We start from the raw sequence: 24,681 nt of genomic DNA, 5'->3' as shown, positions 1-24,681 counted from the left end.
GGTGTGGGGGGGCGCGGAGCTGATCACCGCCCGTGATTGGCTGCACGGCTCCATTTTATGCGGGCGAGCCAATTAAGGCCCATCCAGCGTAACGCGTAGCCGGTAGTCCTCAGTGTTACCTGTGCAGGCAAGTGGAGGAGGGAGATTCAGGGCCTGCGTTCTTTCACGCATGCGTGCGAAAGAGCGCTGCAATCTCCCTAAGGCACAGAGCTGCCTCAGGGAGATTAAGTGGATAATAAAAGTTTTTTTAAAATAAAATAAAAAACTATTTAAAAATGTCCCCTCATGTGACAGTGTCAAAAAAGTTGACAAAATTTATTTGTTAATTTTATGAAACCTTCAGGAAACTTCATCCCGCCCGTGGATGAGGTTTCCTGGAAAACGGGCGGGCAGCGTTGTTAATAAGGTAAATTGCTTTCTTAATGGCCTTAATATTGAAATGACGTGCGATGATGTTGGGATGCACGCCCAACGTCACCTCACGTCGTTTTATGTGTTGGCGTGTTGGACCCGCCCCCACACGCCGACGGCAACATTCTGCCCTAGGTTTTCTTTGATTCTTTCATGGTATGTGGGTGTTGCTGCCTTGGCCAGCATTTTTTATTGCCCATCTCTAATTGCCTTTGAGAAGGCGGTGGTGACCCGCTGCTTTGAACCGCTACAGTTTTTGTGGTGTACATACACCCACGGTGCTGTTAGGGAGGGAATTGCAGGATTTTGAACCTGTGACAATGAAGGAACTGTGATATAGGGCTGAATTATCCCCCTGTCGGGGAGGGTTGTGCGGAGGCAGGTGGGAGCGAGCGCGAACCCGATTGGCGCCCCCAATCAGGTACGCGCCGCCATTTACGTTGGCGAGCCAATTAAAGCCCAGCGTGACGCTCACCCAGAAGCGCTGAGCGGTCCCTGTGCGGACAGCGGGGGGGAGGTGAGGGGGTGGGGTGTTCCCTGAGTCTAGGCCTGACACCACCTTCTCAAGGGTAATTCAGGGTAGGCAATAAATGCTGGCCTAGCCAGCGATGCCCACATCCCATGAGTGATTAAAAAAAATTAGAATGGTGAATGGCTTGGAGAGGAATCTGTTGGTGGTGGTATTCCCATGCATCTGCTGCCCCTGGCCTTCTAGGTGGCAGGAAGGTGCTGTTGAAGGAGCCTTGGTGAGTTGCTGCAGTGTATCTTGTAGATGGTACACACTGCTGTTACTGTGCAAAGAAGAAGAGGAGTCATATGGACTCATAGAGTCATAGAGGTCTACAGCACAGAAGAAGGCCCTTCAGCCCATCGAGTGCACCTGTCAAACAAGTACCTAACTATTCTAATCCCATTTTCCAGGACTAGGCCCATAGCCTTGTATGCCATGGCATCGCAAGTGCACATCCAAATACTTCTTAAATGTTATGAGGGTTTCTGCCTCTACCACCCTTTCAGGCAGTGAGTTCCAGGTTCCCACCACCCTCTGAGTGAAAATTAGTGAACCAGATGGGTTTCTACATTGAACCCTTTGTCAAGAGGATGAGTTGCAAGAATTGTTTGAAATTTGGTATCATAGAAATAGAGATGTACTGGGTAATTTTAACCCAACCTGCCCATCAGGAAACTCATGGGACTGGGTGCAAGTTGGGAAAACTATCTTTGAATGCCTCTGAACAGATTTCATCCAATCCTTTCAGAGATAGTCAATTCAAAAGATACTAAGTCATCATAAAATACAAATTATAATGGAAAAGGTAATAAAACTAAAGTACATCACTGAACACATGGATTTTCAGCAGGAGTTCAGGAAAAATTTGAGATTAAAAAAAAATATCATGACTCAGTATCTTTTGAATTGACTATCTCTAAAAGGATTGGATGAAATCTGTTCAAAGGCAATCAGATAAATTAAGAGTTTCAGGCAATCTTGCCACAAATTTTCTCGCTGATCAACCAAACTATTACAATTGTTATTTTTCAAACGGTTTCCAACTACCCTAACCATTATCTTCAATCAACTTCTTCCAAACTTTTATGCAGGTTATACATTTCCAGCATGTTACAAGTGGCCTCAAAACCAAAATACTGTGGAGCTGGAAATGTGAAATAAAAACTGAAAATGCTGGAAATATTCAGCTGGTTAGGCAGTATCTTTAGAGGCAGAAAAACAGCATTTCAAGTTGATAACCGTTTGCCAGACCTACTGAATATTTCCAGTATTTTCTCATTTTACTACAACTGACCAAATTGGTCAAACACAAGTATTGCACTCACTCTATGATCAGAGTTGAGCTGAGATGCTCACAAAGGAAATAAAAGCAAACTTGTCAAATCAGTAACACTGTAGACTCTTTCCTCATTGCATAGTGATGGTTTCAGTGCTTTGATTCTGCACCTGGCCTTCCCTTATGTTACGAGTGATGGACTTTCCGTGTGACTCACACTATGTCCTTCTCTCTCCCTTGCCTTCAATCCTCCTATCCTGCTTCATCTCCTAACCATGCAGAGAATGATCAACCCTCCTTGGTATGGTTTGATAGAGGAAAGTTTTATTTGACTTTTGATGGTAAGTAATGTACAATTTACATGAATTTTTTTCTGTTTTTTTCTTCTCTGGCCTTGCTGCCTCCACTCCTGTATGTTGACCATTCCTAAGTGTTATTCGCTAATAATGTTTCCATTCTGCTCACAGTACCTAATTATGATTTTCCTATTTGCACGCTGTTTAAAGCTTGGGTTTTCAATAATTTTCTGTGAAATACTTATTCCTGTTCTTATTCCACAATGATAAATGTTTTTCATACAACTGTTCTGCAAGTACAAATATATCAATTGATTGTTTGAATTTGCCTCTTTTAAAAGTAAAGTCAATGTGACAGACTGTATGCCAATTTTAAATTTACCAGTAACATATGTTTTTTTACAAGTTTTCCCGTTCCCTCCTTTAGGGTCAAAAATGATTATTATATTATTGAAATAAACTTGTTTAACCCAATGATGATGTCATTTCATAGACCCATGTTCTCAATGCAAGCTCCAAACCCAGAGCCTCACCCACCAGGAACACATCAGAAAACTCCAGGTGCATTCATGGTGGTCAGTAAATCATGGGAGCACCTGTGATTTTCTAAAATGCACTCAGACAAATGAGGAGGGTGCACTCAGAAAATTGGTCAGATATATTGGAGTATTTATTAGAAATAATATACATCGTAATAATATTTAACAACAACACAACTCTATTGCAGGAAAATCCAAAATCCACTGAACTTTACTCACTTCCGTTGTCTCCCTCATGCTATAGTACTGTCTATGAGAGATAGTTGCCTTCAGTGCCTCACCCAAGTGGCCATTATCTATGCTGGAACCTAGATTTTGTATACTGGCACATAATATGATCTTTGGGACAATCATAGATGAGCCCAATCCTGTCCACACACACACACACACAGACACAGATGCACATACATACACACTTTCCAGGAACTGGATAATGATCTGGAACAGGAATCCAGTCTGATTTTTTAAAATCCTTTCCCCTAACTCTGATGTTCTGATGTCAAACTGTACCCAGATTTCCACTCTCGCTGAGATCAAATAAGTCAGCCTAGAGCAAGGGTTGAGTCTGAATTTTTGTGGTTTGTATGGTTCAGTATTATACCGGCCAAATCATTTACCAAGTCAACCACTGGGACAGCACATAATATTATTTTGCAAATCATATCCAATCAGTTTACCAGACTTTCAGTGTCATCCCTAGAACAAAATAAAATATTTGTCTTGTCAATACATTGATTATTGTGGTGACTCCTGCTAAATTTTATATTTGATTATGGAGGAATCAGCAAAGGTTACCAAGGCAAGAGTCATAATTTACCTGTTAATACATAGATTGTTCTTCTAAATAGAATTTGCTTTATAAGATTATAAAATGTATAATTATAGAATATAGAAGATAAAACAAATGAATGAGCTAAACAAAATTACAAAGACTTAAGTTAATATTTTGAAAGCTAATAAGATTACAAAAATACAGTATTTGAATTTCATGATATTTTGCTTCCTTTTCACATGACAATCATGACTAACAAAGTTATTAACCAGAGTAAAGGGCATATAGCATTATATGTGCTTACAGTTTCCTTCGTAACCCCTAATACCAATAGTACCTATGGAAATTGGAGTGAACTAATCAGATACTGTAGATACTAGAGAGTACGATATATAATCTCTGTGACCCCAGGAGTTCTTATCACGCAGTATATTTAGAGTGGTGGTGACATTTTTTAATTAATAGAATGGATTTGGGATATCAGATGAGGAAAAACTGCATCATTTTAAGCTGACAAGCAGAAATGTGCTCTCTGAAGAGTTCCATCAGCCATGTCTAAAAGGTGAAGAGCCATATTTCACTCCTCCACTGCCAATGATTATGACTGCTACCAGGGTATGGTTTCTTGAGATCCAACATCCCTCCAGCACCCTAGTAAGTGGTCTTTCTTTGCATTAGTCCACAGAACAAATATTAACAAGTATTCAACCAAAAAGGTCATCGCATCTAAGTCCTCACCCAACACCCTCACTCTCACTTTCCAGCAGAGTCACCGGATTTGGATTGTGAAATCTGACTGATTTCTTTTCATGCTACACTTGAGACCAAATAGAATGCCTTCACCACTACCTTGGCTATGGTCATCAAATTCAGCATTCACCCAAAATTAGGTCAGAAACCTTTCTTATCTAGTTACCAGAGCTTGTAGTGCACTTACTTTTGACCTACAGAGGTCCCTCAGTGGGCTCTAATCAGACCAGTGGTTAGATTCTTTAACACAAGATCCTGCCTTGTTTGTGTCATTGCCAGCTGTAGGGACAATGGGAAGGCTGCTATTGCTAAGGCCAAGTATTCACATATGTAATACATTAATTTCTGAATGATGTCTTCAGAAAGTGATAGTGGGAAGATGTAATCTTATAGCATATGGGGTATCTTATTTTATTACTGAATATAGAAGGATTCGATCAGGGCAGCCCTTGAAGAGGTGTGAAAGTAAAGACTCTAAATGGCATGTTGAGGCACATCAGTTTCCTTATCACTAATATCTTGGTGAATGAATGTTAATTAAACTCTCAAAAAAGCTGAAGGAGTCAGCAAAATTTGTTGACTAGAAGTCAGCAAGATCTTTTTAACAATTTTATATTATTGAACTGTTGCCTTTGGACATGGTTTGTTTGCAATCTGCCCCAGCTGATCCTTGACAAAACATTAGTGTAATTTATATATTTTTTATTTAAAAGATTTCTTGAAGAGGCTCTGGTCCAGGTCACCACTAAAATTGAAAAGAGCAGAAGAGAAGATGAGATAAGTGGAAAAGTGGTAAAATGACAAAGATTGGATAGATTTTGAATTTTAAGAGGAATATTTGGAATCTGACAGTTTTAAGAATTGGAAAAGTTTTAGGGATGGTATCATGGGTCTTGATTTCAAAAGAGCTCCTTAATGAGGTTTAAAGAGTCAATTGTTTATAATTGAAATCTGGTAGTGTTCAGTGATGCAAACATTGACATTTACTTTAAATTTTATCATCATTCTTCTATGTAACAATGAAGAGGGAGACAGATGGAATCTATTCTCTATGGGGTGCAAATCTGCTGAAATAACTACTGAATGAAACAAGTAAATGTACCAATTTTCTGATATGGGACGCTGCATTCAACTCAACACTTTGAGAGGTTACAATTAGCCATTTTTCACCTGGTTCCCCCTTTCCAGCTTAATCCCTGCACCACCCTGCACACTCCACCTCCCGCCCCCCCCACACCCAGTTCTCTTCAAGCTGGTAATACAAGCTAGAGTACAGTTCCAAAGACACTGGCAGCTCTCCAATACCTCATTGAAGTGGTCACCATCATGTGTTAGACCTTGTATGCCAGCAGTCTTTTCAATTACAGGATGCACCCCCCTTTAGATATTTTCCAGCAGAAATTATAGGATAATGATCAGGAGTAAGAATCTTTTATTATCCCTCCACTACTTCAAATTGAAGTGTCCTGTCTACCACAGCAACTGAGATCAGCTCATTCAGCAGAGACTACATGTTGACTCAGAGCTTTCCTGTTCTAGTTGGCTCAGTGCCACATTGGATTTACTCAAGTCTTTATAAACACCCAAGATTGTTACAATTATCCTGACATCTTTTTTAAATTTACTCTTGGAATGTGGATGATACTGGCAATGCCATATTTATTACCCATCCCTGGGTGCCCAAGGACATTGAGTCAATCAACTAATCTAGAAATGGAATCACATGTAGGCCAGCCCAGATAGTAGTGACAGTGTCTCTTCTGTGCAGGACATTTGTGGACCAGAATCTTGTTCCAAAAATCTAATAGATTTAATAAATTACTAGATCTTTGGAATGCAGCTTCATAACTTGCCACAGTGCATTTTGAACTTGCAACCAGTAGGTTACCAGAAAACACTGCACAAATACTGGAACCACTGGCCTATCTGAGTTCCATGACTTGTAGCTAGGGTCACAAATAAAGCAAAACCCTTTTGGCTCTGCAATGCCTCTATTGGCAAATAGACTACTCAGTATGAAACTCAGACATATGGACCAGGGAGATCCCAGCTTCTCTTTTTGGTTGTTGCTGAGCTAGCTGATCAGCTAGGCCTGCAATGAGGGTGCTATATTTGGTCATAATGGCCTCTTGGACAGGGAAGACAACAATTAGTCAATGTCCTTGTTCCTTATTACTGTCCACCAACCTCTGTTGGAAAATATGCACGTGCAACATTGCGTGAGGACAGATGAAGATGGCTTGGGTTTAGGCTCCAACATCAGGAATCACCACTTCCAGGAGGCAGTTGATACCAGTAGAAATTTACTGCCGACTGAATCAATGCCTTAAAGAAAGGACAGGTGAAAACAAATCGTTAGTTTTGATGTTTTACATGAAGTCCTCTTTTAGTCAATGACATCATCAAAGGGTTTATTCAAATTCAATGTTACCTGAAGGGGTTTACAGTGCAACTCCCTAGATGGAAATTCTTAGATGGAAACTACTCTTAAAAAGTACCATGAGAAGCTCTTGGCTCAAATTCAAGTCTATATTGTGTAACTGATTTGCAACCCAGTTTGTCTGCAGAGAGTGTAAAAACTATTAATACCAAGTTTATCCCCAGGACTTTTAAGGGTTTTACAGAAAGTGTGTACAAATAAATAATTCATCATCTTGTTTCTCATGTATTTTCACTAATTTTCAATTTGCCTTTTTTTTAAATACTACCTGCATGATTTAAGCCACGTCAAACTCATGTGCTGCCCTTCTGTTTTTGCTCTGCTTAAGTCACTACTGTATTAATTGAGTGGATTGTTTGTTGAAATGCTCCCAGTGAAGCTAAAGGGTTAAGTGTGTCTCTTTCCATTGCAGGGGCTTCCCGAGGACCGAGTCCCTTGACCATGGGTGCACAGGATACGCTCCCTGTTGCTGCAGCCTTTACAGAAACTGTCAATGCTTACTTCAAAGGAGCAGACCCAAGCAAGTGAGTAAACAACTCGAGACCTTTGTAATGATAAAAGTTTTGTAATGAACCTTAACCCTGAGTAAAAGCAGCAAATGGCGTAGTTTGGCTTCTTACAGATAGGGAAGATCCCAGGTTTGATCCTTACTCTGTGGTCAATTAGCTCATCTCAGTTAGGGCAACAGCAGGTATTTTACATTGGCCCTGAAGCCCCTTCGCCAAGGCAAGGACTCCTGATCACTATCTGGTAATTCTTGCTGGAAAGTGCATGTATAGCTGACAGAATTGTGATCAATGGGATGCAGATCAAGATAGAATAGCTGGGTCCATATTTACATGTGAATAATAGTTCTTTGGGCGAGGTATCTGACAGTAACTACTGCCTGTGTATACTCATGATCCTGGTTGTGTAAAATGCTTCAGGAGAGGAGAAGGAAAGAAACAATTGAAGGACATGGTGATTTATTTTTAAATTAACCCAATATGCAAAGTTTAATTCAATCAATACTGAATGAAATACAGATTATTGTAAATAAAATAAAAATGTACCAAAAGTATATTATTAAAGGGCTACCAACACAAAACTCCCCCTAATTCTACAACAGTTGGCATTCATTGACAATCTTGTCCAGAAGCTATGAGATGGCTGGTGTAGTAAATGAATAAATGTCACACTGATGAAGTAATGGGTGCTTTTCTGAGATTGATGCTGAGTCATGTTTTTCACTCAAATGAGAGAAGTTTACCCTGCAATACCCTGATTGTTACAACCCTAAAATGGAAAGTGGTCAATTCCTTTGCACTAACATCCTTCATTTTGATGAGCAGAAAAAATGAGTGAAAGAACTAACAACCTTGATGACCTGGTCTTTTAAAACTAAATTTTATTATCTTATAACTCCAGATAGATGAAATGTGACTTTATTATCATTCATGCCAACCTCCAATGCTTTTAAGCTGACAATCAGCATTTCAACCCCTTTATCAGCTTTTCGCAAATAAAATCAGTTTTTCTCCTTGGGTTTGGAAAGATGTCTGTATTGGTTTGTTAACCAATCAGGACAGTCAGAAGGCAAGACTGGAGGCTGTAGTAAACAGCAATTGGGTCGCTTGGAGGATAGAAAGATAGGATCGGAGATGGTTAGCACCAACCAATCAGACGAGTTGAGAAGCAGGGCCCGAGCCTGATCTTTATTGAGTCCAATCCTCAAGAATCAAGCGGACAATCAGATCTAATAGACTTTTCTTCAGGAAATTAAATGGGTGGCGTCCATTCCAAAAAGGATTGTATGGCTTCTGTGTAGGAGTGGGTTTGATACATTGACTAGTTTTTTTCTTCCATCCTTTCTTCTGTTCTGAGGCAGTCATTCCCTTTAAGTACACTTTGCAACATTTGGATTTTTTCTTTACTCTGACTTTTTATTTTTCATTAAACATTGAATCATAGAATGGTTACAGCACAAAAGGAGGCCTTTTGGCCCATTGTGTCTTTGCTGGCTCTCTGCAAGAGCAACTTATCTAGTCCCTATCCCCTGCCCTTTCCCCATAACCCTGCAACTATTTTCTCTTCAGGTACTTATTCAATTTTCTTTTGAAAACCATGATTGAGTCTGCCTCCATCATTCTCTGTCAGTCCATTCCAGATCCTAACCACTCACATGAGTGGCACAAATCAACATCGTGCCACTGTTGATTCTTTTGCCAATCACCTTAAATTGGTGTCCCCTGATTCTCGACCCTCTGCCACTGGGAGCAGCCCTCTCTATCAACTCTAAAAATGTTTATCTTATTAACCTCAATAATTTTATTCAACAGATCAAGATTGTTTCTAATTCTTGTAATTGGATGATTGGATCTTTGCCTTTTTGCTGCAAAATGTAAAGACCTCAGGTGATGACAGGACTGAGCCTGGCTCCCACGTGTTTTTTTTTTAAGACTCCTTTTTGACATCTGGCTTTTTCTTTATTAACAGATGTATTGTGAAAATTACTGGAGAAATGGTTTTGTCATTTCCAGCTGGGATCACCAGGCATTTTGCCAATAACCAGTGCCCTGCAGTTCTCACATTCTGCATAACAAACTGCAGCAGGCTGGAACACATCCTGCCGAACCCCCAACTTCTCTGCAGGTAATTTCAGCGCGAGGCTGCAAACTAGCCAAGAGAGAAGAAAGCAGCTTATCCATGTACACCAGTAGCAGAAACCATTTGTACAGTAGGTATTGCCATTACACTCTTGCCTGTTGCACAAATGATCTATGAACGCTCCTCAAGTGGCTCTGTTGATCAGTGCTTTGACCAGTGTGGAACTGGGCTATGGAGACCAAGAAGATCACAGTATTCATCCAGAGATGTGTTGAATTAACTGATCATAAATGATGCTACAATTCTCCCAGAGGAGAAACAATCAGCCAGGGTTCCAGCTCCTGATCACTATCCAGAGCTGCCTTATGTGGACATTGGGTGAAGGCAGAATTGGACTCTCACTGATTTCAGTATTTATTGCCTAGGCTTGTGCATTCCGAATAACCATTTGATTTGAGGTATCCGAAGCCAACCAATTCCTAGACCCCATACCCCACAATGAGCCAGTGTCTTCAATAAACAGGTGTGAAAATCATTTTAGGGATAAGGATTGCTGCCACGCTATACAATGGAATCTTTTAAAAACAATAAATAAATTCCTGTATAAGAGCTAATGGCATAAAAACTAAAGACAAATACTATTCTGCTCAAACAAAAAGTGTTTGTTTTGGTTGCTTTGAGCAAGGTTTCAAAATTAGTGAACAATTTAAGCTCTCCAAGGTTATGAGCGATCCATTGTTCACTGTGTGAAAGATTCAAAATGCAAAGGATGCAGGTCTTAAAATTAGGAGGTTAGGAGTAGGAAGGGAAGGGAGTATGGAATAAGATGAACAGAAAAGACTTGAAATTCAGCTAGAAGTTTATTTTTTTTTTTGGTGGGGGTCGGGTAATGGGGTATTGGCAGTGGTGAATGTAGGATAGGATAGGACAGAATGCTCAGTCATATTTTATAGATGCAGTCATGATGACAGCCCACTTTCAGGGTCAAGTTCATTTACGTATTTGGCTGGGTGCCCAACACCATTTACTGGCCAGCCCTGCTTGAGATGGAAGTGGAAACTTGGTGCAAAATCAGATTTTGAAAATATTTTAAGAGTGCCTCCTTTGCAGGCCAACTTCTGCACAGCAATCATTTGCTCTGGAACACCTTTTGATCAGCATTACTAGGGCACAAGCAAAGGGAAATCTGTCAAATTATGTATTTTCCTCATTTGCGTGATATCATGATACGTCCACCCATATTTGGACATATTATGGAGGCTTGCAAATAAGGAGGATACATTGTATGTTATAAAAGCAAAACACTGCGGGTGCTGGAGATCTGAAATAAAAACAGAAAATGCTGGAAATACTCTGCAGGTCTGGCAGCATCTGTGAAGAGAGAAACAGTTAATGTTTTAGGTCTGTGACCTTTCATCAGAGCTGACCTGAAATGTGATTCTCTCTCCACATTTGCTACCAGACCTGCTTAATATTTTCAACATTTTCTGTTTTTATTTCAATTTTCCAACATCCACAGTATTTTGAGTTTGGACCCTGGACTTGTAGTCTCCTGCTCACCACAACACTTCATAGTTGCTACTTCACCCGCAGCATCCTCCCTCATTTCCCCAGCCCCCCAGACAGACACCACTGAATGCACCTAACATAATTGCCCCAGTGTAAACAAAATGTCTGTGTGCTGGAGTACATTACTTATGTAAAAATAATTCATCATCCCCAGGAGCCACCATACAGCTGAGGCTGGGTATATACTTAAAAGAAGGCTACTCACTCTTGTCCAATGACAATTGAGATATGAACATGCACAGGAATCTAGCTCTGATGAGTAAATTCTCAGCATTATTTAATGGCTCCAACAGCATTGTGGTGTGGAGAACATTGAAAAGACAGAGAATATTTGAGGAAAAGAGTGATATAGAAATTCTCTTTAGCAGAAAAGGGGAAAGAAGCAGAGGAACACTGTCACTGGAGAATAGAAAGACTGTCTCGGGATCTCTGTTGAACATCAGAATAAGCATAGGTTATTGCCTTGCTATAAACCTTGCTTTAGAGGGTGGAAACATTTGTTGTTAGTTGATGGCAGTGGGGAGGAAGAAATACCTTGTTAAATGGGAGAGTAGGAAAGAGAGAATCCATGTTGCAAAGGGATGAGGTATTGCTGGCTTCACTGGAAGCAAGGGAAAATTCCTGTGGGGCTCAGAGAACCTATCTTTTAAAACCATGTATCCTCCAATTTACTGTGGGCAGCGCCACAAGTGATTCACCAGTATTGTAGTAATAAAGCTACTCATTGCATCTCAGCTACTTTGTTTCTGTAATATTTGTTTTCTCAGCATCACAGTGCATGAACTAAAAAGTCATTAAGTTTGCAAACCCAGAGACATCAAAAATGTCCTGGAACTATTGCCAGTCTAATAGATTAAACTGTATTTGATTGAAGCCTGCCATTTACTTCCTTCCTGGGATTGGTCTGTCTGTTGTTTTTGTTCTTCTCCCTGCCCCTTTCTCTTTGCTTTGTCCACCCTTGTTAATAATGCCTTTATACCTTTCAGACTTCAGTTCTGATGAAGGATTCAATACCAAATGTATCAATATCCTGCCTTATCTGTTCATAGTACTGGCTGCCTTGTTTACAATCAGCATTTTCTGTTTTCTTCCCCACCACCCACCCAACATCCCTTTAATTTTGGCAGAAGCTTGCTGGCTTACAATTTTTTCTCTCTCTTGTCTAGTAGCACTTCGCAAGGTGATGCCAATACAAGAGAATTTTGGGTAAACATGCCAAATCTAATGACTCATTTAAAGAAAGTGGCTGAGCAGAAACCATCAGCCACCTATTATAATGTGGATATGCTAAAGTATCAGGTATGTGAATTTCAGGCTTTCACATTACAAACCAGTGATCGATTTCTTAAAATATGTTCTGTTCGATTAGACTTATTCGCTGATCAAATTCACATATAACTTAAAATGATGTTTCAGATGTAGGATAGGGTATATCTTTTGCCCTGTGCAATAATTACCGTGTGTACAATCACAATTCACTCAGAGGAGAAGTGATTGAAATGTCCCTTTGAAGCACTTGCTTGGTTTTACGAAAGCAAAATACTGCACAAGCTGGAAATTAGAATTCAAAGCAGAAAATGCTGAAAGTACTCAGCAGGTCAAACAGCATCTGTGGAGAGATAAACAAGAATTAACATTTTTGGGTCAATGATTTTTGTCTGAACTGGGAAAGAACTAGAGATGTAACAGGTTTTAAGCATGTGCAGAAGCAAGAAAGAGGGTTTGGCTGTGGTGAGAGCAAAAGGGAAGGTCCATGGCAAGGTGGAAGACTGGAGAAATTAAATGACAAAAGGGATGATGATGCAAGGCAAAAGGAGGTAGTAATGGATCAAATAAAGAAGCAAAAAAATGGATTCAGATGAAGTGTAAATGGAAATGTGCGGAATATTCACAAGGAACATCCATCTGCAAAAATGAGGGTGGAGGTCATGATTTGAAATGGTTGAACTCAATGTTGAATCCAGGAAGGTAAAGCACCTCATTGAAAGATGAGATACCATTCCTCGAATTTATGTTGAGCTTCATTGGAACAGTGCAGGAGGCTGAGGACAGAGAGGTCAGAGTGTGAATTGGGCTGTGCATTGTACACTGCTGCTTCTTTTTGTCCATTCATGGGACGTGGGTGTCACCTGCAAGACCAGCATTTAACGCCTATCTCTAATTGTCTTAGAGAAAGTGGTGGTGATCCACCTTGTTAAACTGCTGCAGTCCTTGTGGTGAAGGTATTCCTGCAGTGTTGTTAGGTAGGGAGTTCCAGGAGTTTGAACCAGTGATGTTGACGGAACAGTGATGTATAGATAGTATACACTGCAGCCATGGTGCGACAGTGGTTGAGGGAATATTTAAGGTGGTGGTTAGGGTGCCAATCAAGTGAACTGCCTGATCCTGCATGGTGTTGAGCTGACTGAGTGTTGTTGGATCCACACTTATCCAGGCAAGTGGATAGATTCCATTACACTCCTGTCATGTGCCTTGTAGATGGTGAGAAGGTTTGGGGAAATCAGGAGGTGAGTCAGTAGCCATAGAATATCCGGCTTCTGACTTGCTTTTTTTATTCGTTCATCGGATGTGGGCATCACTGGCTAGGTCAGCATTTATTGACCATCCCTAATTTCCCTTGTTCAGAGGGCATTTAAGAGTCAACTACATTGCTGTGGGTCTGGAGTCACATGTAGGCCAAACCAGGTAAGGACAACAGATTTCCTTTCCTAAAGGACATTAGTGAACCAGATGGGTTTTTACAATAATCGGCAAAGGTCATCAGCAGACTTTTAATTCCAGAGTTTTATTGAATTCAAATTTCACCATCTGCCATGTGGGATTCAAATCCAAGTCACCAGAGCATTACTCTGGGTCTCTGGAATACTAGTCCAGTGATAATACCATTATGTCACTGCCTCCCCTATGCCACTGTCCAGTTAAGACTCTGTTCAATGGTCACCCCCTGGACATTGATAGAAGGGGACATTCACGATGGTAATACCATTGAAAGTCTTGGGGAGGTGGTTAGTCCCTCCCATGTTGGAAATAGTCTTTGCCTGACACTTGTGTGGTTTGAATGTTACTTGCCACTTGCTGCATGTGGGCACAGACAGTTTCACTATCAGAGGAGATGTGAATGACATTGAATACTGTGCACTCACCAGCAAACTTCCTCACTCCTGAGCTTATCCTGAAGGGAAGGTCATTGGTGAAGTAACTGAAGATGGCTGAATCTAGGACACTACTCTGAGGGACTCCGGCAGCAAAGTCCTGAGGCTGAGATGAATAGCCTCCAACAACCACAACCATCTTCCATTGTGCTAGGAGTGATTCCAGTCATTGGAGAGTTTCCCCCTGACTTCCACTGATTTAAATTTTACTAGGGTTCTTAATGTCACACTCGGTCAAATGCTGCCTTGATATCAGGGGCAGTTACTCTAATCTCACCTCTGGAATTCAACTTTTTTGTTCATGTTTGGACCAAAGCCGAAATGAGGTCTGGGGCCGAGTGGTCCTGACAGAACCCAAACTGAGCATGAGTGAGCAGGGTAGTGGTGAATACTTGATAGTACTGTCAACAACCACTTCCATTACTTTGGCGATGATTGAGAGTAGCCTGATGGGGCAATTGATTTGTCATACAAATATATGAATTAGGAACTGTTCAGCCTGTCGAGTTGCTCTGCCATTTGATAAGATCAAGGCTGATCTGACTGTGACCTCAACTCTACTTTCTTGTCTACCCCTATAACCTTTGACTCCCTTGTCAATTAAGAATCTATCTAACTCAGCCTTAAAAATATTCAATGACCTTGCTGCCAGCAGGGACAGAAACCCTGTCCCTGTGAAAGAGAATTCCACATATTAACAACCTCTGAGGGAAAGAAATTCTCCATTTTAAATGGAAGACCCCTTATTTTTAAACTGTGTCCTCTGTGTCTCCCATAAGGGGAAACATTCTCTCAGCATCAACCTGTCAAGTTCCCTCAGGATCTTATATGTTTCAATTATATCACCTCTCAATCTTTTAAAACTCCAATGATTACAGGCCCAACTTGTCCAACCTATCCTCATAAGATGCTTCTTCATCCCAGGAATTAGTCAAGTGAACCTTCTCTAAACTGTTTCTAATGCAGTTATATTCCAAAACTGTACACCGTACTCTAGAGGTGGTCGCACCAACGCCCTGCACAACTGAAGCAAAACATTCCTACTTCTACAGTCCATTCCCCTTGCAATAAATGCCAACATTCCATTTGCCTTCCTAATCACTTGCTGTGCCTGTATACTAACCTTTAGTGATTCATGTACCAGGACACCCAGATCCCTCTGTATTGCAGTGTTCTGCAGTTTCTGACCATTTAAATAACATACTGCTTTTCCAATCTTCCTACTTCCACCTGCCAGATTTTTGTCCTCTTATTTAACCTATCTATATCCCTTTGCAGAATCCTTATGTCCACTTCACAAATTACTTTCCTATCTATCTTTGTGTCATCAGCAAATTTAGCAACAATACATTTGGTCCCTTCATCCAAGTCATTGATATGGGGTGGAATTTTCCACGCCTGCTGGCGTCGGGCATGCTCGGCAGCGTTAACGGACAATATGGCGAGAAGGCCAGAAATCGGTTTCATATCGTGCAACCCGTTTGCGATCGTCCACTCAGCAAATCGATGGCGGGCTGCATTTCCCACCATCACATAACAGGAACCTCATTGTAATACATCTGCATATCATTATAAGGCCAGCCAGCCGGAATCATCCCCCCCCCCGCTGGATAGTCCGCCCACGTCGCTGTGATTGCACGCTGACGTGTTTCACAACTGCTATATAAGGCATACACTTGGCAAGCTGCACTTTGAGGGGAACTCAGAGGTGAGTGCACAGTAACGTTGCGTACTGCTCGCCTGGGTCGCTGGTTGGACTTCAAGGTTGAGACACGTTGACGGGGGGCGCGGCAAGGACTGCCCTGTGGTTGAGGTGACTTGGGGATACGGGCAAGGGCTGCCCTGCGGTTGAGGCACATTGAAGGGGGGGGTGCAAGGGATGCCCTGCAGTTGAAGGTAGTGTATAAGCACGTGCGGGGTAGCGGGGAGGGAAGCAGTCACGCATTAGGGAAACTTTGTATAAAGTGACCATTCCTCTGCAGCTGAGACAGTTCAGACGCAGCCACATTGACGTACGTGGGGTCAGGGCTCTGGCTTATCTGCCCACTCAAGCAACGCAGAGGCATGAAATTGCCACCAAGCGCTCCAAAGCTTTTCACCCCTCGGGCACAGACTGCAAACTAATGAGCATTTTAGTGGACCACAGAACAGTTGGATGACTGGACACATTGTACAACCTCCTTGCTAAAGTTGGTCATGTAGCAGTCAATAGTGGAGACGCTAACAGCCCCTTGCAATGTCAGCATCCAGGTTCAGATCAGTCCCTCATGGTTCAAGCTAACACTGAAGCTTTCAGCACAGGTTAGGAGAATGCCTACACCTGAGCTGAGAGCACAGCATGCAGTGCAATGGGCAAGGCTGCCACCAATCAGTCAGGTGGAGTGGGTGGAGGAAGGTGGGATTTCGGGCAGCCATGCAGCGCAATAAATTCCAGCCATCCAAGGGGTGGCCAGCACTCTCCGGGATGCATTAAGGGGCCTTCAGACTTAACCAAGAGAGGTTTTCTGTGTACCCAAGCTAACCCACGCAACTCTCTTTCATCCTGCAGGAGGAGTACGTCAGGAGCATGGAGCCTAGTGAACTAGTTGTATGCCTTGTGGCTTACAGAGAGTGGAGCTGATGGAGAAGAGAGTGATGGAGGCACCTGGCTGTACTGAGGGAGGAGCAGCACCCCCAAGCAGTAGGGACAATTGGTCTCCCGCACACGCCACTGGTTGGCGCCTAGCTAGACCCAGGGTCTGTAGACGCCGCCTTTCATTACTGCAGATGACTGAGAACCAGCGTTGCCACAGGCTGTGCATGTCTAGGGAACTGGCTGATCACACTTGACAGCTTCTGCAGGATTTGGCACCATGGGAACATGGAGGGCATCCACTGCCAGTGGCCGTGAAAGTGACCACGGTGTTCAATTTTTACGCAGTGGCTCCTTTCAGGCCTCCACAGGTGACCTCTGTGAGATCTCATAAGCCTCCACCCACAGATGCATCTATGAGGTCAGGGGTGCCATCTTCCTGAGGGCACACAACTTTGTGCATTTCGCCCAGGACCAAGAGAGCAGGATGCAAGGGCGATTGGAATTCCCCAGATCTCGGGTTTCCCACAGGAGCAGGGTGTCATCGACTGCACTCATGTGGCGCTCAGATCTCCATCATAACAAGGGGCCAACTATGTCAACTGCAAGGGCTTCCCGAATGTGTACCTGGAATGCGACCACCACAAATGCATCATTCAGGTTTCCGCACAGTGTCCAAGGAGTGTCCACGACTCCTACATTCACAGTAGGTGTCAGATCCCTGCAGTCTTCCATGATCCACGGAGGCTGCAGGGTTGGCTCCTTGAGGACAAGGGCTACCCACAGAGGCCGTAGCTGATGACACCCATGGGGCAGCCTCAGACTGAAGCAGAGCGACGCTATAATGAGGCTCATGGTGCAGCTCGCAACTAGATGGAGCAGACCATCGGGCTGCTGAAAATGAGGCTCCAGTGCCTGGACTGGTCTGGTGGAGCCCTGCAATACAATCTTCAGAGGGTGTCACTCATCATCATCACCCGCTATGCCCTTTACAACCAGCTGCTGCAACAGGGAGAGAAGCTGGCTAAGGAGGAGATGCAGGAGTTGGAGGTCTCCTCTGATGAGGAAGACGTCGACAGTGATGAGGGTGAGGCGACAGTGAGGGCAATGAGGCCCTCACACAGGCTAAACGAGGCAGGCGCATTTGTGAGGCCCTCATAGCTGCTAGGTTTGTGGAGGATAATGACGACATGCAGTGAGGAGACACCATAGATCTTCACATTGCACCTATGAATCTTTGACTCCAGTCTGGCTTATCGCAGCGCACATATCCTCTGTGACGATGTTCCTGCCATCAAGACACAGCAGAGGCCCTAATAGTCACTTTCTTGTAGGGGGATGATGACGACATGCAGTGAGGACACGCCATTGCCTCTGAGAATGTCTGATTCCTAAAGAAAAAGAAAAATACCTGGAAAAACTCAGCAGGTCTGACAGCATCTGCGGAGAGGAACACAGTTAACGTTTCGAGTCCGTATGACTCTTCAACTGAACTAAGGAAAAATAGGTGAAATATAAGCTGGTTTAAGGGGGGTGGGACAAGTAGAGCTGGATAGAGGGCCAGCGATAGGTGGAGATTGCTAAAAGATGTCATAGACAAAAGGGCAAAGAGGTGTTTACGGTGGTGATATTATCTAAGAAATGTGCTAATAGGTGACATTAAGGGTAGAAAGCAGGACGAGCAAGGTACAGATAGCCCTAGTGGGGTGGGGGGAAGGGATCGAAATAGGCTAAAAGGTAGAGATAAAACAATGGATGGAAATACACTTAAAAATAATGGAAATAGGTGGGAAAAGAAAAATCTGTATAAATTATTGGAAAAAAGGGGGTTCAGAAAGGGGGTGGGGATACAAGAGTGAGTTCATGATCTAAAATTGTTGAACTCAATATTAAGTCCGGAAGGCTGTAAAATGTCTAGTTGGAAGATGAGGTGCTGTTCCTCCAGTTTGCGTTGAGCTTCACTGGAACATTGCAGCAAGCCTAGGACAGACATGTGGGCAAGAGAGCAGGGTGGAGTGTTGAAATGGCAAGCGACAGGGAGGTCTGGGCCATGCTTGCGGACAGACCGAAGGTGTTCCGCAAAGCGGTCACCCAGTCTGCGTTTGGTCTCTCCAATGTAGAGGAAACCACATTGGGAGCAGCGAATGCGGTAGACTAAATTGAGGGAAGTGCAAGTGAAATGTTGCTTCACTTGAAAGGAGTGTTTGGGCCCTTGGACGGTGAGGAGAGGGGAAGTAAACGGATGGAGGAGTGGACCAGGGTGTCCCGGAGGGAACGATCCCTGCGGAATGCCACCAGGGGCGTGAATGGAAGATGTGTTTGGTGGTGGCATCATACTGGAGTTGGCGGAAATGGCGGAGGATGATCCTTTGAATGTGGAGGCTGGTGGGGTGATAAGCGGGACAAGGGGGACCCTATCATGGATCTGGGAGGGAGAGGAAGGTGTGAAGGCGGATGCACGGGAGATGGGCCAGACATGGTGGAGGTCCCTGTCAGCCACCGTGGGTGGAAAACCTCGGTTAAGGAAGAAGGAAGACATGTCAGAGGAACTGTTTTTGAAAGTGGCATCATCAGAACAGATGTGACGGAGGTGAAGGAACTGAGAGAATGGGATGGAGTCCTTACAGGAAGCGGGGTGTGAGGAGCTGTAGTCGAGGTAGCTGTGGGAGTCGGTAGGCTTGTAATGAAAATTGGTGGACAGTCTATCACCAGAAATTGAGACAAAGAGGTCAAGGAAGGGAAGGGCAGTGTCAGAGATGGACCATGTGAAAATGATGGAGGGGTGGAGATTGGAAGCAAAATTAATAAATTTTTCCAGATCCGGATGAGAGCATGAAGCAGCACCGAAGCAGTCATCGATGTACCGGAGAAAGAGTTGTGGGAGGGGGCCGGAGTAGGATTGGAACAAGGAATGTTCCACATACCCCATAAAGAGACAGGCATAACTGGGGCCCATGTGGGTACCCATAGCCACACCTTTTATTTGGAGGAAGTGAGAGGAGTTTAAGGAGAAGTTGTTCAGTGAGAGAACAAATTCAGCCAAACGGAGGAGAGTAGTGGTGGATGGGGATTGTTCAGGCCTCTGTTCGAGGAAGAAACGGAGAGCCCTCAGACCATCCTGGTGGGGGGTGGAGATGTAGAGGGATTGGACGTCCATGGTGAAGAGGAGGCGGTTGGGGCCAGGGAACTGGAAATTGTTGATATGATGTAGGGTGTCAGAGGAATCGCGGATGTAGGTGGGAAGGGACTGGACAAGGGGAGAGAGAATGGAGTCAAGATAGCAAGAAATGAGTTCCGTGGGGCAGGAACAGGCTGACATGATCAGTCTGCTGGGACAGTCCTGTTTGTGGATTTTGGGTAGGAGGTTGAAGTGGGCCTTCCAAGGTTGGGAGTCTATGAGTTTGGAAGCTGTGGAAGGAAGATCTCCAGAGGAGATGAGGTCAGTAACAGTCCTGGAAACAACGGCTTTATGTTCAGTGATGGAGTCATGGTCTAGGGGAGGTAGGAGGAAGTGTCTGCGAGTTGACGCTCAGCCTCTGCAAGGTAGAGGTCAGTGCGCCAGACAACAACAGCACCACCCTTGCCAGCAGGTTTGATGACAATGTCAGGGTTGGACCTGAGAGAACGGAATGCGGCAAGTTCAGAGAGAGACAGGTTAGAGTGGGTGACAGGAGCAGAGAAATTGAGACGGCTGATGTCTGATTCCTATCTGGCTGAGGGCAGCTCGCTTGCGCTTTGTGATCAGGGTCATATCATGGAGACGCAGCCATGAAACTTTAAAAACACATGATCCTTTGTCCGCCTTCAGCACCTGACCACTTCAGGAGCACAGCATCACTGGTCATAGATGTTGAAGAGATGAGGCCCAGCCCCACCTTAAAAGGTGCTGAGAGCACACAGAGAGAATGACAGATACTCACTTGGTAGAGCACTGCCGACCTCACCGTCAACACAGAGCGGTCCGGATCCTCACCAGCCAGCTGGACGGTTGTTTTCAAAGTCCTACATTAATAGAGATGGAGAGAGTGTAAGCAGGATGTCTGCCAGGCCAGATGATAAGTATGCCTGGCATGTGTGAATGGTGAGTGGTCCCATGGATGGGATGAGGACAATGAAGGTGTGTGTGAGAGAGTGAATGGTGATGTCCCTTGAACAAGCAGTGAGTGAGGTCCTTGTGGATGTGTGATGGGTTTGTGAGTGTGAGTTGAGAGTGATAATAAGAGTGACAACCTGGCGGAACGGAGGAGATCATTCATCCTCTTGTAGCACTAGGTGGCTGTCCTCTTTTGCAGGGTGTTGGCACGACCATCACTGCCACTGCCTCCCAAGCCGGATTGGTGAGGTTGCTGCGCATCCTGCGTCCAGAGCCGGGATAGAGGACATCACGGCAAGTCTCCACTGCATCCAAAAGGTGCTCGAGGGGTGTGTCATTGAACCTGGGGGCTGCAGTCTTTATACCTTTCAAGGCCATGTCTTCTGTGCAGCAGTCGTGGGCTGGAAGCACTGAGAGGTGAGCGTGCAGCTGCACTTTAAATATGGCACCCGGAATGAAGCGGCAAGGTGATGGCATGGCAGGGAAATTACATCCGGCCCACCATCAAAACGGCGTGTTTCCTGGGAATGCATAATTAATGTGGTGGGATTGGAATGATACTGCATGAGAAGCTGCCATTGTGGCTGGTGGGTAAAACGCTGTTTTTCCTGCCCGCGACTGTACTTAGTGCAAATCTGGAATGATTCCGCCCATGGATTGTAAGTAGTGGAGGCCCCAGTACTGATCCCTGTGGCACTCCATTAGTTACTGCTTGACCTGCTTTTTAAGGACAGGACATACCTGTGCAATTTTCCACTTTTCAAATGGATGTCAGTGTTGTAGCTGAACTGAAAAAGCTTACCATAGGCAGGCTAACTCTGGAACACAAGAACTCAGCACTATAGCTGGGAAGTTGTCGGGACCCATCACTATTGTGTGCTCAGCCATTTCTCGATATCTATGGTATGAATCGAATTGGCTGAAGGCTGGTTTCTGTGATGATGGGGACCGCGGAAGGAGGATAAGATAGATCATCCACTCGACTCTTCAGTGAGGATGGTTGCAAATGTTTCAACCTTGTCTTTTGCACTGCTGTCATTAAGAATGAGGATGCCCATGGAGTCTCCTTCGCCCATTAGTTGTTCAATTGTCCACCGTCATTCACAATTGGATGTGGTAGGACTGCAGAGCTTTGATCTGATCCACTGGTTGTGAAATTGCTTAGCTCTGCTATAACATGCTGCTTCCGCTGCTTAACATGCACATGGTATGAGTTGTAGCTTCAACAGGTTGACAACTCATTTTTAGATACATCTACACTGCTCTTTGAATCAGGTCTACACTTGATGGTAATGGCAAGAGTGAGGGATATGCTGGGCTGTGAAGCTGCAGATTATGATGGAATACAGTTGTGCTGCTGACATGTCATACATGCCCAATTTTGAGCTGCAGGATCTATTCTGAATGTATATCATTTAGCATGGTGGTAGTGCCACACAGTAGAGGGTGAGCTCATTGTGAAGACAGGCCCCACAAGGACTTTGCAATGATCACTGCCAATACTGTTATGGGCAGATGCATCTGTGATGGGTTGATTGATGATGACGAGGTCAAGTAGGTTTTTCCCTTGTTTTGGTTCTGTCACGTGCCATAAGCCCAGTCTGGCAGATACGTCCTTCAGAACTTGGCCAGTTTGATCAGTAGTAGTGGTACCAAGCCACTCTTAGTGATGGACATTGAGACCCCTACCAAGAGCATATTCTGTACCCTTGGTACTCTCACTAAGTGGTTTTCAACAGGGAGGTGTACTGATTTATCAGCTGAGGAAGGATAGTACACATTAATCAAGCAGAGGTTTCCTTGCCTCTGTTTAACTTGATGCCATGAGACTTCATGGGGTCTGGAATCAATGTTGAGGACTCCCAGAGCTACTCCCTCCTGACTGTATATCACTGTGGCACCACCTCTGGTGGGACAGGATATACCTAGGGATGCCGATGGGGGAGTATGTGACATTGGCTGTAAGGTATGATTCAGTAAGTATGACTATGTCAGACTGTTGCTTCACTAGTCTCTGGAACAGCACTTCCATCTTTGGCATAAATGCCCAGATGTTAGCAAGGAGGACTTTGCAAGATTGACTGGGCTGAGTGTGCCTTTGTCGTGTCTGAATCCAATCACTTGGTTGTGCTGGGTGGTTCATCCAATGTTATTCTTCTTATAGGTTTTTGTCATGAATTAGTACAACTGATTGGCTTGCTTGGCCCTTTCAGAGGGCAGCTAGGGGTCAACTACGTTGCTTTATATCTGGAGTCGCACAGAAGCCAGGCTGGGTAAAGACAGCAGATTTCTTTCCCTAAAGGACATTAGTGAACTACCTGTAGATGGGCTTTTACAACAATCTGGTAGTTTTATGATTATCATTACTGATATTAGCTTTTTATTCCAGATTTATTTAATTCATTGAATTTAAATTTGTTAACTGTCATGGTGTAATTTGAACTCCTCTCTCTAGATCATTGGATTACTAGCCCAGTAACATAACAAATATGGTCCTGCTCCCGACGTAGTCCTTGTCCACACATAATAACTTTTCCACACGTCAGACAGACAAGGATCTTTAAGAGGCATACTTCAGCATGCCACACTCAGAACCCCCATTTTAAATAGACAAAGTAGAACACTGTCCCAAAAATTGGTTATTTGAGTGAGACATTGAATTTAAATGTAATGCACAGTCTCATAGATCTCAAAGCCGAAGGTCAGGAAAGCGGTTGGCAAAAAAATGGTTGCAAATGGCCATGGGCCCACATTTTCAACTTCTGTCCAGTGTTTGTGAGGGCTTTGTACCTCAGACAATTTACCCCGAAATGCCAGCAGCAAAGCTTCAAATATCATTCCCCTGCCTGTGGATCTGACCCTCAAATAGCCTCATTGTCTGAACCTCTAACTCCTAATGACAACATTTTAACAGATCATCTGGTGAAACAGTGTTACTGCAGGATACATTAAGTGATGGATATGCTGTGGCTGGCCCATCCTTCTGCATACTCAACAACGGCATTCAGGAGACATCTGTCCTTTTAACAATTGGAGGTAATTAATTGAAAACTGGGAGAGATATGTCTGAATCAGTTTTGGTTGTTTACACTATCACCCAAAGTCAAAGTTAGCCCCATAGTTGTCTCTGGATACACTTGGTAATTATGCCACTTGACGTACCAAATGTGTCATGGTCTAGAATTTTGATGGTGTGTCCATTTTCTCGGACACAAAGAGGAATCTAAGCACCCAGTATGACAGGCACAGTATGCACATTCATTGCACGTTGCATCACACGCCACATAGGTAAAGGCAGAAACAAAGCCACCCAGGGTCCACACCAGAAGCAGACATTAGCGTCTTTTGCATATGCAAATAGGGAGTCTAATGTCTGATTGAAGACCCCTTTGTAAAATTAGCAGCCAACTAATAATCCCCTTTAAGCCTTTGGATAGGGAAAAATTTCAACCATTTGCTTCTACTCCCAATTCCAATCCAGTGGCTCTGACTGAAAAGTGAACTACAGTAGAAATTAGGTAATGTTCCCTTTAATCAAATGGCTCAGTGTCACTTGCTGTCAGGGCTCTTGTGAGGAACATTGAAGTATAGAAGATAAGCTGTGCAACCATACTCCAGCAGCACACCTTCAGGAGGAAAGGGAAGAATATATGAAGGAACTATTTAATTTCAAAAAATGAACATCACAGAGAATTAATAGTCATCTTCCTTTTC

At 43.7% G+C, this 24,681-nt stretch overlaps 1 protein-coding gene across 1 annotated transcript in view; it reads left to right on the top strand.

Moving 5' to 3' along the window:
• The window catches only part of sgip1a (SH3GL interacting endocytic adaptor 1a), a 213,855-nt gene that overhangs the window by 180,512 nt on the left and 8,662 nt on the right, over positions 1-24,681 (top strand). Inside the window, exons 17-20 of the mRNA XM_078561770.1 lie at positions 2,480-2,539; positions 7,408-7,519; positions 9,471-9,626; positions 12,317-12,449. Of these exons, the coding sequence (XP_078417896.1) occupies positions 2,480-2,539; positions 7,408-7,519; positions 9,471-9,626; positions 12,317-12,449 (461 nt within the window). The remainder of the gene's footprint in view (positions 1-2,479; positions 2,540-7,407; positions 7,520-9,470; positions 9,627-12,316; positions 12,450-24,681) is intronic.

The sequence above is a fragment of the Cetorhinus maximus genome, chromosome 17, assembly GCF_964194155.1.
Source record: "Cetorhinus maximus chromosome 17, sCetMax3.hap1.1, whole genome shotgun sequence".
Taxonomy (NCBI): Eukaryota; Metazoa; Chordata; class Chondrichthyes; order Lamniformes; family Cetorhinidae; genus Cetorhinus; species Cetorhinus maximus.
Note: the sequence above shows the minus strand (reverse complement) of the source record. Positions and strands in the feature narration are given on the sequence as shown.